The sequence below is a fragment of the Haliaeetus leucocephalus genome, unplaced genomic scaffold (assembly GCF_000737465.1).
Source record: "Haliaeetus leucocephalus isolate CR32 unplaced genomic scaffold, Haliaeetus_leucocephalus-4.0 Scaffold656, whole genome shotgun sequence".
Classification (NCBI taxonomy): domain Eukaryota; kingdom Metazoa; phylum Chordata; class Aves; order Accipitriformes; family Accipitridae; genus Haliaeetus; species Haliaeetus leucocephalus.
Window position 1 is genome coordinate 8110297 of NW_010973092.1, and position 21029 is coordinate 8131325.

Here is a 21029-nt window from a genome sequence, read left to right on the forward strand (position 1 = left end):
TTTTAAGACTTTCCAGTGCTTTGTAGGTCTGGTTTAGATAATGTAAATATTGTGGGGTCTGATCTTGCAAGTGCTACAGTATCTGTGGCTACTGTTAGGGGAATTGGAGGACCCAGAGCTTCTGTGTGATAGTTACCTCCTTTATTAAAATGAGCACCGGCAGCCACTCTCATGTTTATCTTGCCTTGGGTAGATCAACTAAGGTGTACCTCCTGGCTTGGGCTTAGCTGATTTATGTTTGAAGTGAGGATTGTTTGTTCCCTTTTCTGATGAACTAATCTTTTGTGATAAACTAACAATGGCAAGGGATGAACTGTGATGTTCAACAGTGGTGGTGGCTTTTCTTTTTTTGGCTTTTGAAGTCTACGTACTGCCTCAGGAGGAAGGCAGCTGCACTAATAATATATCTAGTCTCTATGGAAGGCCCTTATTTGAAAAACCTGTAATTGAGTGGACAAAATTTCTGGTTGCTTGAGAGGATCTATTCAGAAGAGACTTGAAAAAGATGAGGGAAAAGCATGCTAGACAGCAAGAAGTACTAAGGGCTCTATTGAGCAGGGAAACCTACATAGATATTGTGGGACAATTAGACTCGTCAGGCAAAACACTAAAATGCATTTGAGAGCAAAAAATCCTGGGGAATGTTAAATAAAGCTTTGAAAAGGCTAAAGAGCTTGCCTCAGAAGCAAAGAAGTTGATTTGGGTGATCTTTGAAGGAAGGTAAGTGATGGCTGCTTCAAAGAGAAGGTACAGAACATGTGTTAGTCATAGGGATTTTGCCCATTTTTTTCTCCAGTAGCTAAAACCCTGAAGCACAATTGCTGGGTCAGCACCATGGGGGAGAGCTTATACCTCAGTTAAGTTTATTTGCCCCTTTGCTCTTCTTGGAGAGCTATTCCAATACCCAGCTTCCCTGGTGCCCTGTTCTGGGGTGCTTTCACACTGTCTGCCTTTTCAGCCCCTGCCTTTCACGCCTGCTTTGGAAGCCAAGGAAGACTCTGCTATACAGAATGGAGTGGATTTGTTCCCTAGAGTTGAGGCAAATAAATGTGTGAGGTTATTTGTATTTGAATGATTGCCTCTATTCAAGCTTTGTTGCGTGAGATTTTAAGATTAGTTAATCGCTTAGATTTGACAAACTAGCTTTTGCCTAGCGAGGCTCGTTTCCTTGATCAGTTGCTGATGGCAGTGGATAGTATGGTGCATTAATGAACAGTCCCTGGCACACTGTGAATGGAGTTTGCTGTCAAGTAAGTCAAAACTTCAGATGCCTAAATATCAACCCATTAGTGATTAGGCCAGCGTCAGCTCTTGGCCTATTTTTGGGTTTTTCTTTGGTGCTTCACTCTTTGATGTAAAGACAGCTGTGTGCCCCTCACTCTTTATGTAGACCAAGCTTTTTATTTCAACATCTAAACAAGCTGTCCATTGTTTTGATCACTCAGTAATCTTTTTCTGCAGCTCTCCTGTTTGAATTCTTGTTAATTGTGGTGACTACAAGTGCCTGTGCTAATTCAGATGTGGCTCCAATCCATATTCAGTAGCATAAATATTTCTATATTTAAATGGAAATATCTCCTCTGATAAGCATTTAATATAGCCATCCAAATATATACAGCAGCTATGCCTGCCTTGCTGGCTTGGAGGGATGTCTGACTAGGCTTTTTGCTGGTTTTTATTTACGCATGAGTGGATGGTCATGTTGTGTGTTTTGAAGAAACCAAACGCAACTTCAATGCACTGAGTGCAGTTTATTTCTGAAAGTAAATTGTCCTGTGTCTCTTCTAAGCTACATCGGTTTTCCACAAAAGTGTCCAAGAGTTCCTGCTCTGATAAAGTTCTCCCAGGGGTCTGCCAGCTGGCTTTTTATTCATTTTCCATTTTCTCCGCTGCTTTCTTTCTCACCCTGCACTCCTCCATCTTATCCTAGTTTCTCTTTTTTTTTTTTTTTGTTTTTTACTTGCTTCTAAGGTTTTGGAACATCTTCAGAGGTCTTGGTTAAACAGTTATGTTTAAAACCTGAATTTAAAAGAAATTATTCTTATTTCCTTTTTCCTGTTATTGCATTTGTTAACTGTTCAGGACACACTTCCAAAGACATCTTCTGGTAAAGAAGGAACTGCATTTTTAAGAAATTAGTTGTTACAGTGTTTAAATTTCTCATTTTCATACAGAACACCTGAAGAAACGCCTGGAAGATTATATGGCCCAGTTCCCAAATGTAAGAATCCTCCGAACCAAAAAGAGAGAAGGGCTGATAAGAACTCGAATGTTGGGGGCCTCCATGGCAATAGGGGACGTCATCACCTTCTTGGATTCCCATTGCGAGGCCAATGTAAACTGGCTGCCACCTCTGCTAGGTAAGCATGTAGTGCTGTACATGGCTGAAGACTGAACTGCTAAAGAGCTGGCAACAGATGTTGGTGTTGAATTTGGTTTATTTCCACGTGCTGCTTTCCCCTCATGCTGTAAGTGGACAAAAGGAACATGAAATGTCTTAAAAGGGAGAACAAACAAACAAAAAACCCAACCAACCACAAGACTCGGGTGAATTGTTGGCAACTTGTAGCCTTTAATACAAGAATTTTATTCTGTTCTAGAGTCCTGCACTGTACAATAACATTATTATATGTTTTGTTTAATTAAAGAGCAGAGATCATATTCTTCTGTTTCCTCACTAAATGAAATCTTAAATAATTTACAGCTTGCTAGAAGAGTAAACTATCACATGGTCATTCAGCAGCTTGCAGAGAGGAATGGCTTTATGATACAGAAAAGATCTTTACGTGCAATTTTTAAGTAGCTTTTAGGGGGTTTTTTCCTCCTATATAACAATATTTAAGTTCATAGTCTGCAAGCCTGTGGAAAATAATTCTTGTGAATGACAGCTGCTGGTATGTATTTGTAGAACATGTGCAGTCCTTTCTAAGGCAGTGAGTGCTTCGTCTTTAAGGAGGTATCAGTTTTACAATGTCAGTTCTTTTCAAGGATGACTAATTGAAAGGGCAGTCCCTTCTGTTTCTGGTACCTGTGTGCCTCTGGCCACTACCAAAATCCTTTACAACCCTATTGCAAGTGACCTGTCAAAGCTCTCTCTGAGGTGTGACTTTGTCAAATAAATTGTGGCAACAATAGTCAAGTGGAGATTTAAGGAAAAACTAGTCAGGTATGTCAGCAGGATTGTTGGATGGTTATACTGTTGCTTTCACTACAGTTTGTATCTGTTAATAGTGTAAAACATTTGCAGCTTCATGAGCCCTGGGGAGGGAGGACAGAATTAGCTCAATTGCCATTTAAATGAGAACACGTAGAGTATGCTTTAATTTTAAAGCATAGAAAGGATTTCTGTTAAGCGTGCACTGGAAGCTGAAACATCGTTTGTCGCCTCTGTTCTGAAAGTTAACTTCCAACAAGAGACTGTCTCAGTAATAAAGTATTTAAGAAGTTCCAGATGTTTATGCAGGAATTAATCCTGTCTTGTATTATTTGGTTGAAAGAAAATGTTGAGGGGAGGAGGTACACTTGCATTTCTTAAGCCTGCTGAGAGTAGTTATGCCATTAGTCTGAATTGCTTCCTGCCAGATTCTGGCATAGTAATTAAAGCTAGGTGGTATGATGGGTTATTGCCCTGGCTTTGAGTCAGTGCAGAAAGGGTTCATATCCCGGTTGCTCGTTAAAATGAGGACTGTTCACTAAGTACAGGATTCTCTGTTTTTAGCCTGGTGGTTTAGGTATCTGTGGTAGTGTGGCTGTGTCTTTCTATTCTGCTTCTGGGTGATGGTCGCTGTGGCATGTCTGGTGTTTTTAATCTCAAGTTCTAGTTTGAATATCTCAATTATTGCAGAAAAATGTGATAAATTGATATAAATTGGAGCATCTGCCCAAAAGAGAATGAACAGGAAGCTATGTCGTTCTTGGACAACTACATATTTTGATGCTCTTTTCTGTAATTTCATGGTCAAAGGAGCCGACTGGTGCAGGTTTTCTAACATGTTTCTCCAATCTTCAGATCGCATTGCCCGAAACCGCAAGACTATCGTTTGCCCTATGATTGATGTTATTGATCATGACCACTTTGGATATGAGACTCAGGCTGGAGACGCAATGCGAGGTGCATTTGACTGGGAGATGTATTACAAGAGGATCCCTATTCCTCCTGAGTTACAGAAACTTGATCCCAGTGATCCCTTTGAGTAAGTTACCAAAATGCAGTGCGCTAAGAGCTGGCTAACAAAATAAAACCCTGTTACAGGGTTGGCTTACACCTCAGTGTAGTAAAAGTCAGAAGCTGGTGTTAAGCTACTTGCTTTTTGGCAGCTGTTTGCTTTGTTGGTTTAAAAGAAATGCATTGTGTAGTAGCTGTGAATGCTCTCCTTTTCATTGCTATTTTTTGCCACCTTAATTCCCGCAGAAGTTAACATTTCATTTAAAACTGTAATGTGTAACATTTAATGTGGTCATTTATTACTGAGATCTTTCAAACATAACTTAGTATCCCTAATGCTCTGCCAAAAACAACAAACCAATGGCGGCTTATATGTCATTCCCAGGTGGGGGAAGAAGAAAACCTAGCAGAATAATTACAGCAATTTTGATGATTGCAGTGCATTGCAGAAGTAAATCTGAGATCAAGTTATGTTCTGCTCTTGCTGTGCTTGCCAACATTGAGACAGTTATGCTGTCCTTCATACTTCTGCAGTGTTTAAAAAAAACCCCAACAGAACACTTTTTGAGGTCAAGCTCAATGACTTGATCGTACTACTGAGATGGAGCACCACATGTGCAGCATATGGGTCCCTCTGGGAGAGGTTATGGCCTGTCATTTAATGGTGAACTCTTTTGCCTGTTTGGAGGAGAGGCATTGACTGGTTCTGAAGGGATCCTAGTCTGGTCCTCCTCATTTGCAAGTGGGAAATCAGTAGATAATGCAAAAACAACCATTTGATGCTCCGACAGGGTTGCAAAGGCACCGGGAACACTGGGTGATGGAAAGAATATTTGTTAAATCTTGCTTTGTTTTTTAAATGTTTAGCTAGAGATCTGTATCTTTGAATGTGTTTGTAATATGGAGTCTGGTTTTTCCTTAAGGTCTCCTGTAATGGCTGGAGGACTGTTTGCAGTCGATAGAAAGTGGTTCTGGGAGCTGGGAGGGTATGATGCAGGTCTGGAGATATGGGGAGGAGAGCAGTATGAAATATCCTTTAAGGTGAGCTACATTCTCTGGAAATTACTATTGTTTTGAAAAGTAAGAATTGTTCTGAGGTGCAGAATGAGAATGATCTGTCTTGTCCTTGCTTTTGCGTGTGACTGAAGGTGAAAGAGCTGGGAGCAGTAAGATAGTACACAGAAGAAACAGCGATGCTGTGAGCAGCCATTTGTGAGGGTCAGTTTTGGAGCGTGATTAGCTGGGGTGCCCCTGTTCTGTGGTCACAGCGTCAGATTGCATGCGCTGTTCCCAGCAAGGGTAAGTCAGCTTGTGTGGAGCTCTCTGAGTGTTAGGCTTCTCAGTACTCACCCTGGCAAGATGATGAAATATTCTCCTTCTTGAGGGAAGAAGGATTCAGGCAGCTCAGGGTTTGCCCAGTTGAGTACCTTAGTCCTGAGCTTGAGTTCCCAGAGATGAGTGTAACTTAACTGTCTATAGTCAATCCATCTGACTCCTGGCTGCAAGGAACTGAGACTATTAATTGCCCTGTAAGAAGTCCTCGACAGTTGGAATATGCTGGCAATGCTGGCAGTGACTTCAGATCATTATTTGCCTGGCATGGGGACAATTCTGTTACTGATTGACCAAGTTGTTCAGTTGAGGGCTTTAAAATAAGAGTTAGCCAGCTGACCAAAAATGGTACTAATAGTAACAAGTCACTGTGACCCACAAAGACCACTAGTACCTGTGTTATCTTGGAATATGACACTCTGAAATCCATTCTAGGAAACCCACTGGAATGTCCTAGACCACTGAAGACAGGTGGCTGGTCTTCTCTTCAGCGGCAAGAATCCTTTCCATAGCCTGGAGGGAATTAAGTAAAGATTTCTACATTAAACAGTGGGCCACCATGTGGTTTCTCTTTCAGAGTTTGAATGTATAATCTTATAGGTGTCTGGATGCCACTGACGAAGCTAGTTAACATCAGCACGGGGCTAGAAGATGGCAGCAGTGCTAATGTAGTGCACAGTTTAGCTTCAGCAGCTAAAATTCCTCGTGTCTCCCCTGGCAAACAAGTCATGGCTGATCTCTTACAAAACAGATTTCTAAATCTCAAAGCCTCTATAAAATTCAAAGGCATATCAAACTATATTCAGCAGGCCGTATTACCGTACATACACACCATGTACTACTGTACAGCAAACAATGGAAGAAAATATGTTGTTTTCAAGACAATGTATTTTCTTCCATTATTTGCTTACAAAAAACCCTAAATAATAAAGTCACACTGGAGGTCCCTTGTCCTCTGTAATGGTAGCAGGAAGGAAGGGGCGGGGACACCCACTTCGGAGATGTCATTACAATTAGAGCCATTTATTCTTTGTGTTGCATGTAATGAAATTGTGTAACAATGTCATTCTCTGCTGGAGGGGCAGTGGCAGTATTCAGCCTCTTTTCCTTGGCCCTTTTTGAAAATGCTCGTTTCCAAGAGTGATGACAGTGGCTGGGCAAGCCCTTTGTCTCTAATGCCACAGCAGACAGTCATACTGCTTGATCTGCAGGAAATAAGACTACTTCATTCATCTGTTTGCTTATCCTCTCTGAAACACGCTGTGTTTTATTTCAGTCCAGAGATAGCAATTTATGGAGGGATAAATTTGCTTTAATTAATCTCTGCAAAGACCCCCTTTTTTCTTTCATCATGCAACAGAAAAATGAAGTTTTAACTGAAAGAGGCTCAGTGTATTTTCAGAAATTAAGATAAATTGATACATTCATCTGTGGCTGATAGATTTAATAATTCTGCTGGAATTGCAAGAAAAGAAGGTTTGTTCATAGAATTTATGAAGCTATGACATTTCCTGGCGAGCTTAGAGCTACGTTTTTACCTTTAGAAGCAGACTGAGATTTTGTAGTTAAAGGGGCACTACCAAATAATTTAAAGCCCTGTGTTTAGATGTGTGGTACCTGCTTTCACATTACTTATTATCTAATGGGAATTCAGATTCTAAGTGTGCCAAACTTACAGCCCGACTTTGACAAAGAATCCGTTCCTGTGCCTGGGAGTTGTGGGTGCAGGTACTCTTTTGTACTGCTGATCTTTGATCCATTGCATCAGATCTGGCCTTCTCGAGCCGCACCAGGAGTAGTTTTTTTGTTTGCTTGTTGGGTTTTTTTTTTCCTTAAGCATAATTTTTTTGGCCATGTATGGACTGTGCTTTACATTTTTTTGCCTTTATTTTAAAATCCAGGCCTCTGTTGCTGAGAGACTAGCAATAAACAAGTTTATTTAGGAGCTTCTTGCCTTTCTGTTTTGAGCTCATATATTTCTGTCATCAGCTGGCTCTACTTCCTTCTGAGAAGAAACTTCCAGGTTGAAGGCAAGCCAACAGAGAAACCATCAGTGTTTAGCACCTCAGAAGACATTTAGCCAGAGGATGGATCAACCTCTATTAATAGAAGCTTTGCTCCTTGTATGAAATGTGTACACCAAACATCACTAGAAAACATAGCATATTGGAGGGAAAAAAAAACTTTAGGTGAACTTTAAATTAGAAACAAACTTTCTAACACTAACTGCTGATTTCTAGTTTTCTGGGTCTTCTCAGTCCCTTAAAACACAAATTTCTAGATTAGAAATGAAAGAGTTGATCTATCTGTTCCATATTCAAGCAGAAAACACGTGATTCTTCCCTCCCTTGACCTGTGTATATCCAGAATAGCTCAGTGCTGATAATCCAGTACTTCTACAAGTCAGGGGTCATCTTCTTTCAAGTCATCATCAGATGCAACAGGAAGATTGCAGTCTTGAATTTTAGTTGCAGGCATTACACTCGTTCAAATGAGCCTCATTTTTTCATGAACTGTGCTTGCAGAATGCTCCAGGTGAACTGCTCTGCAGATCTGTGTGGTGTAAGACCCATTCTCCTCCATCTCAGTGGATTACCAGATGCTGACCTTTGAGTACATTCTTGTATTTTGAAGAAAGGGTGAACAAGCATGCACAGCTATTTCTGTGTGGCACTTGTTAGCTTTCCTTTCTGCTGCCCCTAACTCTGTAGTTATTACAGCTTTGGTTTCTTTTTTTTTTTTTGGGGGGGGGGGGGGGGGGGGGGGAGTCACTTCCATACTTCTCTCTTACAGTTTTCCCTGGTCTTTTGTGTCTTTCTGCAATGATGTGAACAAAACTGAATACTTTACCCAAAGTGACAATGTGTCTTTCCTCTTCTAAACACAACTTAATAGCTCTGATTTTCTGAATGCTCCTGCATACTCAACAAATACCTAAATTCTGCTGCCTAGGTAACCACTTCGTTTTCTTTGAGATTAATGTATCTAATTCGGATGGTATATATGAAGCATTGAAACTGTTCCTTTCTGCAAATGCTACTTTGTACAGCACTTATCTATGCTCACTTTTATTTGCAATCATGTTGCCTCTTTTCCAATATTTTTGTGGCTTCTGTTCTGTTCAGCTTACATAACCTTCACTAAACTGCTTCACGCCTTTCTTCCATAAATATATAGTCTCTGATTTTTTGGGTATGGGGAAACAGAAGAGGAAAAACACGATGTCTCTGACTTGTATAGGCATAAATATAGAGGTACTTGGTACCTCAGATCTTTAGTGGTGCGGTTCTCAATCCTTTGATTGTACATTGTACTTCAAGAACAAAGAAGGAGAATCCCATATGTCCCTCACTAGGTGATAGATCAGTTCAGTTTTAGAAATGTTTGTCTTGTAATTTAGAGATTGCAAAGCCTTCATAAAATTCAAAGGGCTTGGTGCAAACAAGCCATATCGACAGTTTCCCTGAAAAGAACAATTAAGGGGGAGGCAAAAGAGATGGGTAATACTCATGGTCTTCACTCGTTGCTTCAGCAATTGGAAACATCCACTGTACTTATTCTGGTGATCATACATCACTGCATTTTTCCAGATCCTTTTCCCAAAGCATGAACATGGATTGCCTCTCCATAGCATAAAACACGTTGCATGCTTTCCAACAAATCCAAGTGCTCCGTAGCTTCTGTTTGCATATCTAATGCATGCATCTCCTTTGCCCCATGTCAGCAGCACATTTCTGATTCACATTTTGCCACTGGCCTCCTGGCAGGTGCGTAGTTAGGGTGCAGCTGCCAAGGGATCACTTCTGACAGCATTTCTAGTTGTATCGCTGAAATTAGTGCTGATTGTGATCCTCCACTGCTTATTCCAGGCACATAGTCACACCACTTTCCAGCAGCTCACGTTTGCCCACACTGAAACAGGCCGGGCATTCTGCTGCTTTTTTTTGTGGGGGATTTTTTTTTAAGCCAGCACATGCTGCTTAATTCTAAGGCGCTCAGCTGCAGTACAGGGTGGCTTCTTTCTCCCTTCCTATCTGGTGATGCAGAGATCAGTTTCAGACCATTGACTTGAATTTTTGGCCTCTGTTCATCCTATGTGCTTGGTTCAGGTTCCAGAGTAGCCTCCCACCAAGCAGCAGTAGGAAAGTGGAGCCCACCACTCTCTGAAATGTGATTATTCGAAAGTGCTGTCATTACTCTAAAAATGCTCCAGACGGTAAGGAGGGGCCATGCTGGTGTATGTTGTGTGAGAGAAGGCGTTGTGCAAACACATAGATCCCAGTGCCTTTTGAGCTACCTTAATCTTTTATAGAGCAGTAAGTCCCAGCTGCAAGAGCAGCTGATGCTTACAATACAGAGGATTACAATTTTCCTGAATTATTGGTTGCCCTTGCTTTCATTGTCTCACCTACCTTGTTATGCAGAGAACCCCCTTGACTTATCTACTCTGTTCTTTTCTTCCCACCTTTCAGTGTGTGCTCAGACAACCAGCCAGCTTCTCTCCATTAGTCCATCGCGTGGTCTTTATTTCTGTTGTGGCTTGCAGAAGCAGCTTTCTTTTCAAGGCTTGACTCTCTCCTTTGTGTTTTTTCCCCTCTCTTGGGAAGCATCAGCTCATCGTGGTGCAGTCTCTGGAAACTATAAACCTTGTATACCCAGATAATTTGTGTTCACACACCAACTGCAGTATTGTATGGTGTGTTTGAGAGGAGAGGTTCAGCTATCTTACGTGACATTGTTTTCTGAAATAGCAGAAGGGGAATCGTATCAGCATAACATTCCCATGTAGAGAATAGGTGGCATATTATCTTGTGCTTTCATAGCACACTAGCTGAGTCAAAGGCTCTTGAGTTGCTTTATGAATATGGAGTTACAGCTCTCCAGGCCACTACGAGATGGGAGTAATATCATAAATGTTGTTATTTTACTTCCCTTGTATATGGTTTTATTATTAGGATGAGATTGTGGCCTTAGAAGAATCTGTTGCAGTATGCCCATTGACCTCAGTGTAGCCAGATTTTCTCTTAATTCTAGCAGATCTGTCAGCTGCTAGATTCCTAGCTCAAAGTCTAGATTGGTAAAATTGTGCCTGAGGAGGAAGAGAAATTTCCTGTTCCCTTCTAATGAGATCTGATTAGATCATTGTATAAAGCACTACCTTCCTGACCAGCCTTAATTCTTGTTCTTATGGCATTCTAGTAAATGGCTGATTGAAGTTGAGTGCATCAAGTTCAGGCTCCAATGTTTACTGTCGTGTCAGCCAGGGAGATGAGGCACCATCTCACCCTTCTGTAAAACATCAAGAAGAAGAAACTGGCTCCCCTGGCCTAAGAACACAGTGAGTGACAGTCACTGTTACCGTGATGGCACAAGGGGCTGCCCCACAGAACAGCGGTGTTTCAGCTGTTTGACAGTGCTGTATTTTTAGCAGTGGTGTGTCATGCCTGTGAACTGTACCCTTGTTTAAAAACAACCAAATATCGCTAACCAAGTGGAAGCCTTCCCTCAGCTATTTTGGGTTTGCTTCACTTGCAGTTATTCCTTGACAGACCCTTGAATGTGATTCCCCTGACCTTTAACTCTAGCTTTCTAATGCTTTTGTTAGCTGTGTTTTACCAATGCATGTCACGCTCTTTCCCTCTCCCCCGTCTTCCAGTTTTATAGATAAGGACTGGTAATTGTCTTTATGGAGGTTGTAATGAGTTCTGTCACCACACAAAGAAGCTCACTAATAAAATAAATCAAAGCAGCAATGAATGAGTGGAAAGCATGCTTTTAAAATTAGATTTGTACTGCAAGTGCAATACTGTCACTTGCAGCATAAGACAATGTTAAAAAGGCACTGAGTTAGCAGAGTACCTTGAAAGGGTCACTGAGCTTTGCTAGCAGGAATTAGGAAGCTTTCCATTGCTTCCAGGCAGCACTGGTAACTGCAGCATCATTTGGGAGTAAATATTTTAAAGCATGATTAGCAAAAGAGCACGTAAAACTGATCTTAGATTTTACTTGTTCCATAACTTAGTTAAGTAGCTTTTCTTATCGTATCGTTACATGTGTTTATGTAATGTTGTCTTCTGTGCCTGGAGTCTTGTACCAGCTTGGAGCTCTTGGCCCCACATATTATCAGTTCTGTCTACCTTACTATACCCCCTGCCTCTCCGATGTACCAGTCAGTAGATAAATGCTGTCTGTATCACTGCTTCACAAGATCTTAAAAGGACAGTGCTCCCCTCTCTAGCTGCATATTTACTGCAGGGGTCTGTTTCTCCCGTTCCTTGGGGAAGTCATGTTTTTAGAGGAGATGTGTATTCACGGTGGCCTGACTGAAAGCCTTTCCTTAGAGACCAGGGGCAGGTGAGGCATCCTGTGGGCAGGCAGCAAGGATAACAAGCTGGTGTTTTCATTCAGGCTTGTGTTACACTAAAATGCAGCTGCTTGTGAACCAACAGGGCTTTCGTGATGCAGGGTGCAGTGCACAAGGTAAGAATACGGGTTGTTGAGGAGTCTGTGTCTGTGCAACTGAGCCCTAGGCTTCTTCAGCGGTTCCTGCAGTTCTTTATAGTTCCCAGATCTGTTGCAGCTCTTACAGCCTTGCACAAGCTGTTTCTGTCATAGAAACACAAAACATCCCCAAATTCTTGTTTTCTCAATCTACCTGTTAATTTCCTAGTAGAGAAATCACACTGTGGTCCTCTGCAGCAAAAAGCACAGCAGCTACAGAATAAGAAGCATTTCTAATTTCACTAGAAACTTCACAGAAGCTGAGCACTAGTTTCTTTTTTCATCTTCATCTCTCCTGTACCAGACTCTCAAGACACAGCAGGCACAAAAGGAATGAAATTCTGTAGAAAGTTGACAAACACTCCTTCTTGTGTCTCTCACCATAACGACATGTAATTAAGTACCTTGAACTTTAGAAGTTGCCTGTGAAAAATATTCCTCTAACTGAGAGCAACCAACCTCCATTAAGTTATACGCAGTCAGCAAATGACTGTAATTATTAGGGCCAGTAGACAGAGCTGAAACTCCAGAGGACTTTAGTGTCAGAGCTAATAATTATGCAGCAGCCTTGGCCAAATATTTCTCTTCCGAGCTAAGTATTTAATATTGTCACTGTAGAATATTAATGGAACTGCCTGCTATGTGTGAAGCTGTTGACTAAGCTCATTGTACAGTGAACTGCGGTGGCTCAAATTAGCCACAGTGAATGGAGGGATCAAGAACACCGCATCAGCCTGCAGCACCAGCAGACCTTCTTAAATACTGCTGCCTGCAGGGCATTAACATAAGATCTGGGGGCAAAATGAAGGGCAAGACAGTGTCGTGCTTCAAGAATTCAGAAAGTCATTTGTTTTGCATACTGAAGGATACTTTTTCTTTAAGTATTGATTAGATATCTCTGGGAAGCACGTATGAATATATTTCTTAAACCTAATGAAGTAGATTGGCTGATTCAGAAAACATCTCCTTTGGTTTCACTTGGACAAAATGATTACATCCGTGCTATAAATAAGGAATAAAAGTAAGTTGTTGCAGAGTGTTGGCATAGAGTGAAATCTTCCCAGATGTGGAAAGAAACTTCTGGGCCTAATCTAGACATTAACCAAGCATCAAGGTAGTCATCTTCAACTAGCAGTGTGTTCCAGTGACTTTCTGAGGGCTTTTTTAAAGCTAATTATGTTTTCACCAGGCAGGGATTTCTACTTAATTGTAAGGCTGCAAAAGCAATGAGTGCATGTCAGCAATGAAACCATATGAGAGCAGTGATAACCACAGGAAAAAGTAGCAGTTTCTTCTGGTTTCTGGCACTTGAACAGGCTCATGAATTCCCTGGAGTGTTTTGTGTAACACATGACCTGTACTATAGAGACAGCCTCCCTTTTACAGCAGTGTAAACCCAGGTCTTATATACAGCAGTCCGGTTTAACTATTGTGGTTACTATTGCTGTAATAACTTGTATCAATTTCAAGTGTGCTGTGTGCTGTTCTCTGGGTGCTTGGATTTTTTTTCTGTTCTTTTCTCTAAAGAATGCAAAATTGAACTGTTTAGCCATTGGGCTTGATAGCACTTGTGCTAAATCAAGGCTTGCTGCATGGCTCTAAGCGGTAGTTATAGGATTTGAGACTAAGGCAAGGAGGGGAGGATATTTGGGAGAGAGTGAACTATAAAGTAAAAAATCTGGGTTAAGCTTTTTCATTACTTGAAAGTCTTTTTTTTTGTTGTCTTCATTTTTCTCCATATAACCAAGAGTCAATCTGTATCTCTGCTGTTCCACAGGTATGGATGTGTGGGGGGCGCATGGAGGACATCCCTTGCTCTAGAGTTGGTCATATCTACAGAAAGTATGTTCCATACAAGGTTCCAACAGGAGTCAGCCTGGCAAGAGTAAGTGGCAATGGCATTCCCCGTGATGGATGTCTGACTGCAATGTGACCACACTGTTGCCCACAATAGGAGGCAAACGTAGGCTTTGTAGTCCATAAATTGTACTCGTACAGTGGTCAAATTGGGCAGTTTTGCAGTGGTGGATGCGTAGCACAAGGGAAGAGAGCCTAGGGGAGCTGCAGACTCAGGTGCAGACAGCTGCCATGCTCCAGACATCAGCCATTGCTAGGTGTTGGAAAGGGACTTTGCGATCAGGCACTGGCTATGGAATCACCAATAAAAACAAGATATGGCTTTATTTGTGTAGTACTTCAGTCGTTTTATAGCTGTGCTTTCCAAAATCAGCACGCTTCGGTGTGGTGATTTTGTTTTGGTGATTGAAAGACCTCTCAACTTCAAGCATCACAGACCACCGAATGAGCAAGCTGTAGTTTTCCACAATGGAACGTTCTGTGCCATCTTATTTCTTAATCTAGTGTAGCCCAAAGAGGGAAGAGCTTTTGCCTATCATGCACTACGCTTCTCGAGTTAATTTCCAAATTGAGAAGGGATTGCATTGCCCTCTGGTGGGAGAAAAAAAATAGGAGCAGGAAGGCTGCAAAACTAAAAAATGCAAAAAGTTACCCTGCTGTTCTGCAGTCTTATGGCTTGCACAGTGTTAAAGTGTTTCCCAGTTTAATAGCATCACCCTAGTTATAGATTTGGATTTATTACTCAGCCCAGCAATGACCTGTCAGAGCGATAGAGTGCTCTCCTGTCTGTGCCATCTCTTCAAGAAGGAGCTATATTTCTTTTGATTCAGTATTTTGCTCTTGCATACTCCCACAGTGCTGGAAGGAGATGGCAGACAGGTGTAGGGAAGGCTGTTTCTTGGCATCTAAGATCATACAGTCACCTTGAGGTGAACACCTGCTCTTGTTGCGCGTAGGCTACATTTAGGGCAAGGTCAGCACGCTGATCATTCTTAACGTCTGAATTCTTTTGGTAGTAAATGACCACTGCTGGACTGACCACCTTCATGCATGGTGGGCCGTGCTGTTGGGTTGCTGAAGTCATGACTGCATATGGCATGTTACTGTGTGGCACCAAGAATGTACCTGAAGTTGCCAGAGAACAGTCCAAGGTCCAATGGTCTCTTGAATGTGTTGTGAGAAGAAGTAGGGCGGGTATCTCGAGAGGGTGGTGTTCACTGCTGTTTTGGAATTACACAGTAGATTAAGCTTTACAGCGATATGTGAAATATACTGCTGCCAGCAAGTAAACCCTTTGCTTCTATTCTGAAGGGTCATCACCTTGAAAGTTCCATATTCCTGTCGTATTTCAGAGTTTCTCTTAAACAGCTTTTTACCCAAGAAAACAGAAAAAGAGTGGAAAGAAAGAATATTGTGAACTGAAGCTTTCCAGAAGGGAGTACTGCAAATCCCATTCCTAGATGGATATAAAAGATGCAATAAGAAGGATTTAAGAAAGCAGCTTTTTGTCAGGGACCTTTGAATGTCCAGTGGTATTTACCACCATCATTTTCTGACTAGCGTCTTTACAGGAAAAAAAGGAAAAGAAAAAAAACCTAACTTTTGATTAATGTTGTTTTTCTTAGCCACAAGGAACGAGATATAATGGCCAAGTGCCAGGATTCTGTTTTGACCTCAGCTGAAAATATCTTTCTAAAAGTCCCTTGGAACTAGAAAATGATAAAAATAATCTTCGTCCTGAAGGTGGAGAGAAAGAGTGGATGTGAATGAAAATCCTTTCTGAGCAAAAACACAAGAGCTGTTCTGAATGCTAATGTCAGTAGTTTGTGCAGAGTGTTCTCAGGTGTTTTTCCCTCTCATTTTCACACATGGCTGTTACCCACACAGAACTTGAAGCGGGTGGCTGAGGTGTGGATGGACGAATATGCAGAGTACATATACCAGCGTAGACCAGAGTACCGGCATCTTTCTGCAGGGGATGTCGCAGCTCAGAAGGAACTTCGCAACAACCTCAACTGCAAAAGCTTCAAGTGGTTCATGAATGAGGTTGCGTGGGACTTGCCAAAGTTTTACCCACCAGTGGAACCTCCAGCAGCTGCCTGGGGAGAGGCAAGTTTGTACTCTGGAACCTGCAGTGGGCAAACAGGCTGTGGTTTGTTTTTTTTTAAAGTTGTCTTACCCACGTGCTCCAGTACCAGTTTGCTGTGAGTAAGGTAGCAAGCGAGTGTTTAAGGATCCTGCTTAATATATTTCAAAGACCAGAACTTCTCTACCATTATATTGGCCTGATCAAAGAAGTCAGTTAGGCAGCCATTTCTACTAATGCACAGCTACAAAGAGAATAGAGACTTGGCTTGTTCTGCATGTTGCGTATTTAGTCAAAGGCAGAACATGCCAACAGGGAGGACTAGGGAGAGACAGCAGCTGAGCAATAGTAGAAATTTTGTATTTCCAAAAGGCTACACAACTGTGTTGAGCTACTCTGTTCCTTAGCTTTCTCATCTGAAAGCCAGGAAAACCATCCCTGTTTTTGAAAGTCAGCTGTGTTCTGGGAAAAGAATCAACCTAGGAGTGAAGTCATGGATTGTTACACACAACAACATAGTGGGCTCTGCAGTCCTGTAGCTATTGGGTTTTGCTGTGTCCTGGATGTTATTGTACAGCTGGCAATGGGTCCCATTTTGAGTTCCTGTGCTTTCTTCTAGCTGTTATCTGCCAGCTCAGATACATAGTTAAGTGAGGAATCTTAAAACTGCTGTCTTCATGCAAATACTGCCACTATTTGAGGCAATTTAAGCCTTCTTTCCTGTCACTTGATAAGAGTAGGAGATTCAGTGACTAATTTACTATTTCAGATACGCAATGTAGGAACTGGACTGTGTGTGGATACTAAGCATGGAGCCCTGGGATCCCCACTGAGGCTGGAAAACTGTGTGAAGGACAGAGGAGAGGCAGCGTGGAACAACGTGCAGGTAACATGCCCTCTGATAAATCATCAGCCCCTAAATAAATTTGGGGAGGGAGAAGTTGTAAAAACAAATGTTTGAGAAGGAAGGCCATTGCAGAACTCTGTCAGGTAAACAGAAGGAGCTGTGCACCCCAAGGCTCAAGTGCTGATTATACATGATGGGCTTGTAGCAGGATGTGGCTTGTGCTTGTGGCAGGGTCTGGAGCCTAGTAGACTTTGTGCAGAGCTTTTACCTCTGCTTTGAAGTTCTCAGAGTGAACAAAAGAAAGCACAAGAAAACAATATGCCAAAATAATAAACCAGTAACAAGGCAGCTGTGATATGTAACAAAGTGAATATTAACTTCAAAGGTTGTACTGAAAGAAGTGATAGAGGAGCATCATGCATATTAATGAACCTGCAGGAGCATTCAATAACCGCTTACTATCATCCTTCTGACAGGAGGCAAATGCATTATAAACACCCAACCATTGCTGGAGAGAGATGAAACTGGCCAGGCTATAGATTCACCCTCTCAACATATAAGGTGCCAGAAATGACAGCTTTATTGTCACAGAAGGGAGGGAAATATTAGTTTGTCTAAACTGTAGCAGCTGAGCTGAGAAAAGATCAAGAAAACAATGCCTCTATTACAGAGCCATGCATAACTCTTCGGGGGAATGGCTTCAGTAGTAGGAGACAGGGTTGTTGCATATCAATTTTGATGCATGAAAACTAGAAACAAAACCAATTTACTCAGGCACAGTCCAAAACTAAGCTTCTGTTGTGTCAGGAGGATCCTGAACAATTAGTGTTGGCTTATGTTTAGGAGGATAATGTGTTTTGAACTTCTGTGTAGTATTGAGCCTAAATGATTGTTCTAATTTCTCTCCCAAGAGAGGTTTAAAAGAGAGACAGAAACAAAGTAGGTTTTTTGTGCAAAAGTTTTTGGCCACGCTGCTTCAAATAGTAGCACCCTGCTCATTACTCATCTTTCTTACTGCGCCATGAGATCTCTCTGAAGGGAGGACCAGTCTTCCACCTGGCTCCAAAAGGAGCCCCCAGAACAGCCCTTCCCCCTGGGGGCTGAGAGGTGTGCTGGCTGGTAGCCCTGCAGAACCACGTTGCCTAGTGGTGGTCACAGAGGAACACTTGCACCCTTGCCAGAGATGCTGTCCTTGTCAAGCTTTTGCTTTCTGATTTGACACCAGTGCCTGCCTTTTAGACAAGTTTATCTTTTGTGGGATTCAGTCCTACAATGCTAAAACACGTCATAAGTCAAGCCATGATCATCAGATTGAAGATGCAGCTTGACCACGCTACTGTCTCAAGCCGTGGCCAAAAGCAAATGCCAAGGGGGCAGGGCAAGGAGCAGAGATGTATGTGGTGTTACTTCCACTGACTCTTTGCCCATGGTCCAACCCTGTGGCTCAGGGATTTCCAGGCTACATGTGCTGGCAGCCAGCAGCTTTTGTCAGGGCCACAGCATTGCCAGGCATAGGTTGAGCCTGGTTACTAGAGCTAAACCCCTTTCTCCTCTGTAGTATCCCTCCTTTAGTTTCACCCGAAAGAGCTGAGAGATCATTGCAGGGTCAGTAGAAGAGAGCGCCAGGAAGCATTGCCCTAGTGTTTGCCCTTCCGACACTCCTGTGGAGTGGGGTGGGGAGCTGTGGGCTCCTGCCCTCTTGTCCCAGGAGGCGTGGGACAGACTCTTCTCAAGGTGACTGCAGACTGCCTGTGCAGGCTCGGGTGTTTACTGCTAACGTTAACTCAGAGCTCCTGTAGCTCTCTGCCTTTTTTGCTAGCTGTGAAGTGCTGTAATTGGTCAGCTGCTCACTTAATCCATGATGTATGCCTGCATTGCAGAGACATTCAAGGCTGCTATTAGTACCCAAGCTAACTAGCATGGCTGTTTGCAGCAGCACAGTCTCATTTAGCATAATGTGTGGTAGTCGGCGGGGTAGCTGTTACAGACTCCCCTATTTAGCAGTCCCTGTCCCCAGAGGTGGAAGTACTTTTACTTTAGAAGATATTGTCCTTTCCCTGAAGCCATCCCCACCCTGTGGGCAAAGAAGGGAATGTTGTTCTTCTGGTGAAAGCACCATGCCCAGTACCAGCCATCCTGAGGGTCTTGTTTGTCCTGGCAGGTATTCACATTCAGCTGGAGAGAAGACATCCGTCCCGGGGATCCTCAGCATACCAAGAAGTTTTGTTTTGATGCCATTTCCCACATCAGCCCTGTGACCCTCTATGACTGTCATGGAATGAAGGGGAACCAGCTCTGGAGATACCGACAAGTGAGTGTGTGTCAAATTGCCTGTAGGCACTTAAGTTTCCTTAAAATGTCACCACTCATGTTTTATTCCTTCTCTTCATGTAGCTATCATAAGAGAATCTGCAGACAATCTGTTGTCATTGTGTCTTAATTACCGTTGATTAGAAAGAGGTGACTCCCTCGTTCCACTGGTTAGAAGTGGTGAGGACTGCTTCTACAGGGCTTGCTAAGCAGAAGGACACTCTCCTTGCAGTCTTTCCACAGCTGGCAGTGAGGTGATGCAACACCCTTGCAAAACCTGTTTGCAAAGAGGTGTGCTGTGTTTATTGGTTTGTTCTGAATACTAGAAGATCATGCCAAAAGTAGATAAGGATTTATTCATCCTTCTACTAAGCAATGCTTTTATGGGCAAATTTTTGTGAGTAACTTCTTGACTAAATGTCCCATCCTAGTCCTTGCAATCTGCATGCACTGTTCTGTGGAGTGACTGCAGCAGGATGTGAGCCTGTAGGCTGGAGAACCTGGCTTCAGGCATGGCTTTAGAGCTTCCCAGTGCAGATGTGAGGATTGGGCTGGATACCATTGCAAGGGGTGGGAGTGGACCCTGACACTTGCCAACCAGTTAAGTGTGGAACAACTTCTTCAGATGCATCCAAGTGGCAGAATAGCTTGCCTTGGTTTTTAAGTCTTCTTTCTGCTGGTTTCAAAACAGCTTTGCTTCTCTGCTTAGCAACCTCACGTCAAATTTCTCTTCTCCAGGACAAGACCCTCTACCATCCAGTAAGTGGCAGCTGTATGGACTGCAGTGAGAGTGACCGAAAGATCTTTATGAATAGCTGCAATCCTTCATCTCCAACACAGCAGTGGATATTTGAACACACAAACTCAACCGTCTTGGAAAAATTTAACAGAAATCTTGATCTTTAAAAGACTGAGAAAATATATATATATATTTTACAATTATAGTTTTTACTGGGGAGGGTTGCAAAAAATTTTTTTAAGAATACTTTTTTTTAAACAGTTAATGAAGGTAAAAGGGAGAATCTCAGGAGAAGGTTAACTAGCAGGCCAATCTTTATTGCAAAGATGCTGCATCCTTCTCTTCTGTGGATGGTGGAATTTTAAAGGCTTTGCCAGAGCCACTTCTTTGCTGAGACTGAACGGAAACTCTGTTTTTAGAGGAGTCTGAATGTGATTCAAACTGCTTTTTTTTTTTTTTTTGCTTTGTTTTGTTTTATTTCCCAGCTGGGTCTGGTGTTAAATGATTTTGTTATCCAGGACCCTCTAGGACTTTTTGTAGTGGCTATACTACCCGCTGAAGCATTCCCACATAGGTGCTTTATCTTCCAAAGTCCATATAAGTAAAATCTTGAACACAAGATTTAATCCTGTGATCAAAAAAAAAAAAGAAAGAAAAAAGGCCATCAAAATGTAAAATGAAATGAATTTTTTTTTCCCCTAAACCAAAATATATTTCAAACAGGTTGAGTATTATTACTTTCCAAATCATAGCTCTGATAAAGGAATGAGCTCTAGTGGAGGTGCAGCCAAGTGTTAGGAATATTGCCGTAGTTATTAGCGATGAGGAATCTGGTTTCTGGTCCATTCACTTTGCAGTCAGTTTGTCACTCACTGTTGAATCTTCAAGGTGAAAGATTAACAGAGGGTTTTTAAGTAAGCACAGTTCTTACAGGTGAAGATTTTTGCTAAGAGTCTTTGGATATCAGGTTCAAAATTTGCCCCTTATTCAGAATCTTTTTAGCACAGACACCTCTAGGGTTTCTCAGAGTTAAATCTACTACATGAATGCAACTTCCATTTTTCCTTTAGAGGTTTGAAGGCTAACTTAATTCACAGTTGGTGCGAGCAGATTAATTCAGGATAATTAAGTCAGGGCTGAGATTAGCCATTGGTCTTTATCCATTTGTTCATCAGTCTGTAGTTTGTTGCAG

At 42.1% G+C, this 21029-nt stretch overlaps 1 protein-coding gene across 1 annotated transcript in view; it reads left to right on the forward strand.

Moving 5' to 3' along the window:
• GALNT10 (polypeptide N-acetylgalactosaminyltransferase 10) overlaps nt 1-20491 on the forward strand; it is a 43094-nt gene extending 22603 nt beyond the window's left edge. The window contains exons 4-11 of the mRNA XM_010578972.1: nt 2175-2360; nt 4010-4193; nt 5089-5206; nt 13776-13883; nt 15743-15964; nt 16711-16827; nt 18950-19099; nt 19837-20491. Of these exons, the coding sequence (XP_010577274.1) occupies nt 2175-2360; nt 4010-4193; nt 5089-5206; nt 13776-13883; nt 15743-15964; nt 16711-16827; nt 18950-19099; nt 19837-20004 (1253 nt within the window). The 3' untranslated portion in view covers nt 20005-20491. The remainder of the gene's footprint in view (nt 1-2174; nt 2361-4009; nt 4194-5088; nt 5207-13775; nt 13884-15742; nt 15965-16710; nt 16828-18949; nt 19100-19836) is intronic.
• Nucleotides 20492-21029: the final 538 nt, after the last annotated feature.